This window comes from Theobroma cacao, chromosome 8 (genome assembly GCF_000208745.1).
Source record: "Theobroma cacao cultivar B97-61/B2 chromosome 8, Criollo_cocoa_genome_V2, whole genome shotgun sequence".
Lineage (NCBI taxonomy): Eukaryota > Viridiplantae > Streptophyta > Magnoliopsida > Malvales > Malvaceae > Theobroma > Theobroma cacao.
Window position 1 is genome coordinate 1679693 of NC_030857.1, and position 8225 is coordinate 1687917.

General features: G+C 35.6%; 1 protein-coding gene across 6 annotated transcripts; it reads left to right on the top strand.

Moving 5' to 3' along the window:
- LOC18591496 (protein DECREASED SIZE EXCLUSION LIMIT 1) lies at positions 1-5226 on the top strand. 6 transcript variants are annotated; one of them, XM_007017650.2, is made up of 13 exons: positions 1-180; positions 253-315; positions 431-502; positions 589-645; positions 1185-1375; positions 2065-2135; positions 2245-2338; positions 2612-2678; positions 2921-3003; positions 3115-3206; positions 3646-3752; positions 4348-4411; positions 4596-5226. In XM_007017650.2, the coding sequence occupies exons 1-13, from the start codon at positions 68-70 to the stop codon at positions 4692-4694; spliced, it is 1173 nt and encodes a 390-aa protein (XP_007017712.2). In that variant the 5' UTR covers positions 1-67; the 3' UTR covers positions 4695-5226. The 6 variants fall into 6 exon arrangements, with proteins under 6 accessions (XP_007017712.2, XP_017981785.1, XP_017981786.1 ...); XM_018126296.1 differs by having other exon boundaries at positions 4601-5226; XM_018126297.1 differs by having other exon boundaries at positions 2077-2135; positions 4601-5226.

Here is an 8225-nt window from a genome sequence, read left to right on the forward strand (position 1 = left end):
AATAAGAAAAAGAAAAAAAAGTGAAAAAGCGTTGGCGCGACTATTCCGCTTAGACTTGAAGCAAAGAATGAGCTCTAAGAGCAAGAGACCACCGCCTGACCCGGTGGCTGTGCTGAGAGGTCACCGCGCTTCCGTCACCGATGCTTGCTTCCATCCGTCGAGACCCATTCTATTCACCGGGTAAATCCTCAACTTTCCTTTTTATAAAATTTTAACCCAAATTAAGTGGGGGGGGGGGGGGTTCCATTTCAGCTCTACAGATGGTGAGATGCGGATTTGGGACACGATTCAGCATCGCACAGTATCATCTGCATGGTTGTTGTCATTCTTCTTTTAATTTCTTATACTCTCTCTCTCTCTCTTCTTTTTCCTTGACGAAATCGAGCTTGTTTTTGTTGATAATTCTTATTGTTCTGTTGTTATTTTATAGGGCTCATAGTGCTGCCCATGGGATTATAGCCGTTGCTTGTAGTTCTTTGTCGGGTACCAACAAAGTTATCAGGTGAATTTTCGTTGGTTGTTTTGTTTTATTGTTTCTGGAAATATAAGCTGAATGGTTTTTTTCTCATGTTTTTCTAACATGTATAGTCAGGGCAGGGATGGAACTGTCAAGTGTTGGGACATAGAAGAGGGAGGTCTCTCCAGGTGACTCAGCACTTTGAACTTCATTTTTCATTGAGAATAGTGGCGATGTTCTGCCTTATGAATGCTTGTTGCATTGCGGAAAAATGTGGATGGCTAATTTCTTTCATTCGATGAAATGCCTAAATTTCAATAATATGAACTATGAAGTTTAACAGTATTCAATGCAATGTTTATAGATAACTGGTATGTCTTGTCAACCAACAACAATTTAGAGATTAAATGACTAAAAGTCTTTTTTCTTTTGAGTATCAGGTTTTATTATTTTGTAGAATAATGGCTTGAATGTTGAAAATATGGAGAATTACATGCTGGTGTGTTGAACCAAGTTAATCTGTTCTTGCATCGAAGTTACAAGGGATTAGATTGCCATATTTGTTATCTTGTGTCAAATAGAAGTTTTTCATCTAGCTTTTTGTCATTTAAGGCATTATTTTATTAATGAGATTTTTAGATTTTTTGTTAAGCTGAGTTTCATGGGCATATCTGCTTTTAACTTATAAGTTGGAATCTCATCTTACTACTATTTTGGTTCTTGACAGGGCACCTACACTTACAATCAGGACAAATGCTTACCACTTTTGCAAGCTTTCCTTGGTGAAGAAACCTATTGCTAATGTGAAGCAAGCCTACCCTGATGTGCTAGGGAAGGAAACTGTTGATATAGAAAGTTCCGATGATAGCAGAGGAAAGACTGTGGAAAATCAAGTAGAGGGTTCCAACACCTTTCAAGGTTTGTCTAAAATAATGTTTTATTATGAGATTCATGCAGGTTTTCCACATAAATCTTTGTGACAACTCACTCTCCTCTCTATAGGGTTAGACTCAAGGGGCCATTTTTTTCCTGATCAATACTTATAGTCCGGATTTACTATGGCTTATCTAACAATGAAAGAAGGGAGATGCTCTCTTGGAAAGTAGAAAACAAATGTTAGAATTTTTGCATGTGAATTTGGAAATGGGGGCTGGAATGGTTGTAGTAATATTTCATTTTTATATTTCTTACTGTTGTTTAAACCATCCTAGTTGCGATACGCAACGCAACCACTTCTTTGATTATGTCTTATGTTGGGACCAATTCTTGCAGTTTTATCTTGTAAGCAACATAGCATACGTGGCCCTTTTCGAGGGATAGGCTATAATCTGGAATGGAAGATGCATCTTGGAAACAAATCATAGTCCTTTTTTCTTTTCTTTTTTTCATTTTTTGCTTTAACAAGGAAACAGGGGCTTGATCCGTAGAGATAGCCATGTATGTGCTAGTTTTTCCTACATTTTGACCTTATTGTACAGGATAATTGTTTTTAAGTGGCAAAATTTTACATTAGATTTCTCTTGTCAATACTTTCTGCATATTTTCATGTTGACTGCTTGTTGATTCTACAAAAATTTCATTGCTATGGCCTCTCAATCATTTGCAAGGTGGATTTGTAGAAGAAACATATGTTGAAGGACTTAAGTATGTGGCTATGGCAGGAGAGCAATCTTCTGAGGTCAATGTGCTGCTTTTGAATTTATTTTGCCATTCAATTTACTCTTGTTTTCTTTTATTTATTTGGAATATCTTTTTGCTGATTGTTTCCACATGTTTTATATGCTAAGGTTGAGATTTGGGATCTCAATACTAGTGAAAGATCTGTACGGCTACCTCTAGACAACTTTGGTGGTTCTTCCAGTTTCTCTACTAAGGAGAGAGGTCATTATCTGATATGTTACTTTTGACTCAGGACATTGCAATTTTTGCATTGATAAATTACCTCTAGGATACTAATCATTTGTCTAATTATATACATTGCCATCATGGTAATGATTACTTGTGGTAGTGTTTTCCTTTAGAAACATACTGGCATATCTATATTTGATAACAATTCTATCGGAAGTTTTGTTTTGTAATGTCCTTCCTGATGATTGTCATTGTGCTCATTGTTGATTGTTGAGGCATCTAAAACAATGACTGGTTTTTTGGCAGGAATGTGCATGGCAGTTCAATCCTTTCTACTACCTGGATCACAGGGTTTTCTTAATGTCTTGGCTGGGTATGTGTCCCTGATATCTCCGTCCACTGCACCCAAATTGTTTTTAAGACCTCCCATTTTCTCTTCTTGAATCATTCTCAAAAAGTAAAAGGAAATAATTATTGTTTATGATTGGTGCTCTTCAAAACTGTGGAATCAGTTTTTCTAAAGAAGTTTGAATTAGAGATTGTGATTTGGTGTCCGACTTTTGGAATGCTATCTAATATATTGTCACTTATGGAATCGTTTGCTGTATGTACTAGTTATGAGGATGGTTCCATTCTTTGGTGGGATATACGTAATCCAGGGGTTCCTGTAACTTCTGTGAAGTTCCATTCAGAGCCAGGTGGGCAACCCAGAATATGGAGACTTCACATGTATTCTCTTTCCTCTTCATCATCCTTTTCTCTTTTCTTTTTCTTTATAAAGTATGTTTTATTGCTTATTTTCTATGCAGTTCTAAGTTTATGCATTGATGGATCATGCAATGGAGGTATCTCAGGGGCGGCAGATGACAAGATTGTAATTTACAATTTGGATCATCCCATGGTAATTCTCATTGTTTTTAAGTCATTCCACTTTAAACCTCCCGTGGACTCCTGTTTCATGACTTGTAAGCTAGTTGCTAACAAAAATACAGATTCACATGCCCTTTGGTTTTGAATATGAAATCTTCATTTTGGAAATGATTGGCCAAATGTTTCGGTGGTGTTTCTAGATGATTATATGCATTTGTATGGTTGTGCGGATCCAGTTGTCAGGTAATGTCAAAGAGTGACATCAAATGGATAATAGTGCTAGTTTTAGTGACATATGTCTGTTCTTTCACATTAGGCAAACAAAAAGTGGATGAGATTTTGAATCTTTTGATGTGTTAAGGGCTGCTAGAGTTCTTTGCTTAACTTCTTGAGTTCTGGCTTCACATAGCAATGGTGTAAGTCACATTATTTTCTCAAATGCTTCTTATGTTATGTTCTTCTTGATGTAGGGTTCTTGTGTTGTTAAGAAAGAAATTAGTTTAGAACGGCCAGGCATATCCAGTACCTCAATTCGGTCAGATTGTAAAATCGCTGCAACTGCTGGCTGGGACCACAGGTGTGTATCACATTTTACATTTTTTTCCCATTTTTCCCGAATATTTTATATTTCAGATCTTTGGGCATTCATCCTCAAACTGAACCTCAAATTTACTGGATATTATTTGCAATTTTAGTTGCTCAAGTGGAACTCTGTCATTGAGTAATTGAAATGTATAACTCAAATCTGTTTTGTATGTCTTGACAAGGAAGAATCCTTTACCATGATTTCCTTGATGAGTTTTTTGGTTCATTCTGAATTTGAATAAATCCAATGCTTTTCCAGTCATTAACAATTGAAAATCAAAGTCACCATGGAGTACAAACTTTAAGTAGATTTCAATGTGACTAATCAACCTAATGGAAGTGCAACTTTAAGTCTTCATTATTCGAAACTGGATTGCAGAACTATATTGTGCCTCCAACTTAGTTATTTGCCTCAGTCAAAGTGAGTTATTGTTCTATATTTCTCTTCAGAAGTCAAAACCAGAAAAATTAATCATACATCGTAATGTCAAACAGACTAGGGGTAACTAGTCGCATGCTGATCTTTTTATTAGGTCTATCTGCAAGGGTTGGTTCTAACTTGCCCTCTATTTCATTCATGGTGGCAGAGTTAGAATATACAATTATCGCAAAGGAAATCCTCTGGCAATTCTGAAATATCACCATGCCACGGTACGATGAAGATTCTAAGCCCGAAATTCTGTCATTTTTAATTCTTTTGAACTATCTGGTGTGATTAATTGTGGTCTGAGGAGCTATAACTGTGTACTTATTCAATATATCATGCTGTTCTTCACTTGCAGTTAATTAGTTATTCCATGTTACAAATTTAGAAATAAATTATCTACTTTTGCAGTGTAGCTCTGTCTCATACTCAACCGACTGCAAGCTGATGGCTTCTGCATCAGAAGACACAACTGTTGCACTATGGGAACTATATCCTCCTCAAACTTGAAGCAGGAGTGGAACTAATATTGTTATCCTGCTACTGTCTGCTCAAGTTGCTCCAGCAATTAGGTTCTAGTCTAATGTGACAATGTGAATGTTGTCACACTTCCAGCTCTTCCTTAAGAAAACAAATCCCACAGATGAAATCAGCTTTTGCTGACATTTCCAGAGAATGTTGACTGTAAAGATTCACCATTTCTTTCAGAACCTATATTCTTCCTTTTGCCGCTTTGACAGACAAGAAAGTACTGGGAAGGAGTGCAAATCTTGAACCACGACGTGGAGATTAAGGACTCATCTGGAAGATAAGGATCTAATCCTGAAACTATCCCATTGCTTTAAAGCCTTAAACTGGGGTCTTATCAGACTACTAATTAAAGTTTATCTGAGTCAAGACCGATCAACATCACTGCCCTTCCATATTTTGTCATAACTCGTAGTCCTGTGGATATGACAACAGCTACTGATTCCAGGGAATAGTTCTTCACGTGGTGATTTTTTCCATTCGCTCAACAGTTCACATCACTTTGATACTGACATTCTTGTCTCTTGATACACTCCATCCAAAATCAGTGCATTCTCGAGCAAACATCTCCAATTATATACGAATTCTTAAAACTAATCTTTGCATGACTATGTTACTTACAAGATTTCATAATTGAACAGTCGAGAAACTTGGCATCAAAGAAAACTAATATCTACTCAATGACAACGACCTTTCATGACTCCTTTTTCAGACGAACAAAATCGAAACAGGCCGACTCCAAGTCTGTGGATGCCAGGCTCATCCGTCCAGGATGGTCCTAAGCCCTTTTTGTTCTATTTTCTGCTTTCATAGTGTTTTGACTTTTCACAGTTAATCATCGAAAAGGAATTGAATGCCTTTTTAACTCTATAGCGTAAGTCTAACAGATAAAACAAAAAGGTGAAGTAAAACATTACGGTAGGACTTAAGCAAAGTATGTACGTTCTTTTCCAACGTGCTAAGCATAAACTCTAAGCAGTTGTCGTATGTCCCCATCAAACAGGACTAGTTTAATCAGTTTTGTCTTGTTCCACAGCAGCAGCCAAGAACATTGATTTCAACATTCATTTAATCTGGTTCACAGCTTCATTGATGTTAATGGACAAACAGAGTCCTTGCCATGTGCTCCTGGGAATCTTCCTACCGCATTCTTTCTCTTGTATTAATGAAAGCAATAATCAAAGGAGCGAAAAGGTCTGCTACCCACCTCGAAGTGTTTGTAAAGTATAAGCAAATATTATTCCAAGGGGAGTCTAGATTCTCCAAATGCATTATAAAACTAAGACAAGTTTGAAATCTGCATGCCTAGCCTAGCCAAGCCAATCCAATACAAATTCAAGCAAGAAACGTCTGGGCTGGGGGGCAAAGAGATAAAGACAGTTTGAGAATCGAGTTCAGCTTTTAAAATGATCAGACTTCATCAATTTGAACACTGCTACATGCTTTGAAAGTAACACTGCTGCTACCTAATCATGAATTTCCTTCTAAGTAAACCACCATAAACAATAATCTTCAAAGAAAGCTAATCTGTTAGAAGCACCAATCTTCCAAGGAAAATAAATATTGTTTGACTTAACTTTATTTTTAAAATTTTTTTATATCTTTTACATTTCATATATATATATTTTCATATGTTAAGCACCTAGGTTATTATAATTGCTAAAATTGTGAGAAGAACAAATGTCAACTCTTTATAAATATTATGTAAAGAAAAAAAAAAAAGAAAAGTACAGATAAGCCATGATTATTATTATTGTTATTATTATTATTTTTCTTTTTAGGGATAAACATGATTGGAATAGACGGATGTGTTTGAATATACAAAATTGAGTGAGAAAATTTATAAATGTAAATATAATTGTATACCATATTATAAGAATTGTATATAAAACTTAATCTTATTGATAGTTTAAGTCTAATTAGTTAATAATGTTATAGTCTATCTAGTTAATTAGCCAACTAATAGTATTATATTCTAACTATATACCTAAATCATTGAATTTGTATAATTATCTTAGCAATGAACATGAAACAGGGTGCAGTGATATCATTTATATTTGGAAATTTTCGATAACGATGGTCCGAAAATTTTTCTTAAGAAGCTTAGAAAATCAGAAATAAATCAGTCTAAGTTGAAGGATTACGAAATTAATTTTTAACTATACTTTCCTATGATTATCTGCTTGAATTAGACTAGCCAGGCATCAGCTATTCCTATCAATTATACGTAGCACTGTCAAACAGATGAAAGCAAAACTTTTTCCATTATTTTTTGATATGTACATTCCTGAACTCATCAGAACTTTTGACTTGATGATGAGGATAATGTATAGAATTGTAAATATCTATAAAATCTAAAAGAATAGTACGATCTTGGGTTAGGTTTATCAACTAAAAATTCTCTTGACTCGAATAATTGGGTTGCCAAAGCATTTTAATCATGATTATATATTTTATGTGTTCTTTTCTTTCTTGCTCCTTTGAACAAAATAAGTTTCGTACACCAAACATTCTTTACTCCTGATATCAAAGCAATTACTTGAACTCATCAAGGGACAAGGAAGGTGAGGAAAATGCAGTGGGAAAACAAATAAACAAAACAATGTTGCAGAATCTTGGGGGGTCAAACTATATCTCATTCAATGGATACAAGGTTGCAAAGTCGAAGGTCTGGTTTTGTAGAACAGTTGAGGCGACATAAAAATAAATAAAATAAATGTTTTGTCTGGATTAATATAGAACATGAGAACACAAAAGAAGATTTGCACAGCTCATTGAGGTTCCAATATTCCTATACATTTTGATTATTCATGAACACCGTGTATGCTCTAGTTTTCATTTGCACGTCTTTGGGTTTGTCAGCTTCAATCTATATGACCAACCAGTTCAATCATTATCGGAATTCATGAGAAGGTTCATGTCCCAATCTTCATCACAATATTTTTGCGTAATCGAATTCCCCTTATCGTTTCAGACCTTGAACTATTGACAAATCCTGGAAAAGTCTGTTTACAGTTGGTTGTTACTAGGCAACAAAGAATGAAAAGAAACAGCTTGAAGCCAGAAGCCAAAGTTCCAAGGACCAACTTTTGGTTTGGCCTAAGAAATCAGAATCATTCTTTTAGTTAGGTACACCTAAGAAGGAATATTTCCCATCCCAAACAAAATCTCTGTTTCTACAAAGACAAGTTTAGGGTGATCCCTACACTGAGATTTAACTTTGTCATTTCATAATTCATACAGATATTATATTTGTGTAAGAGCAGAACAGTTCAAGCCCAAAAGAGAACTCTACCGCCTAACTTTTGACATTGAGGTTGGAGGGTAGCCATTAATTCTTGGCTTATGTAACTTAGTCACTTACAGTCCCCAGCTGTCTAGATTTGGCTCTTAGGGGTGTAGTTTCCAAGGAAGAACTATGGCCCGTCCACCAGTGTTGAGATATCAGTCGACCAGGGGCTAACATTGTTGGCTCATGGCCTGACTCTTGGCTGGTTTTTTTCTGAAACCGAA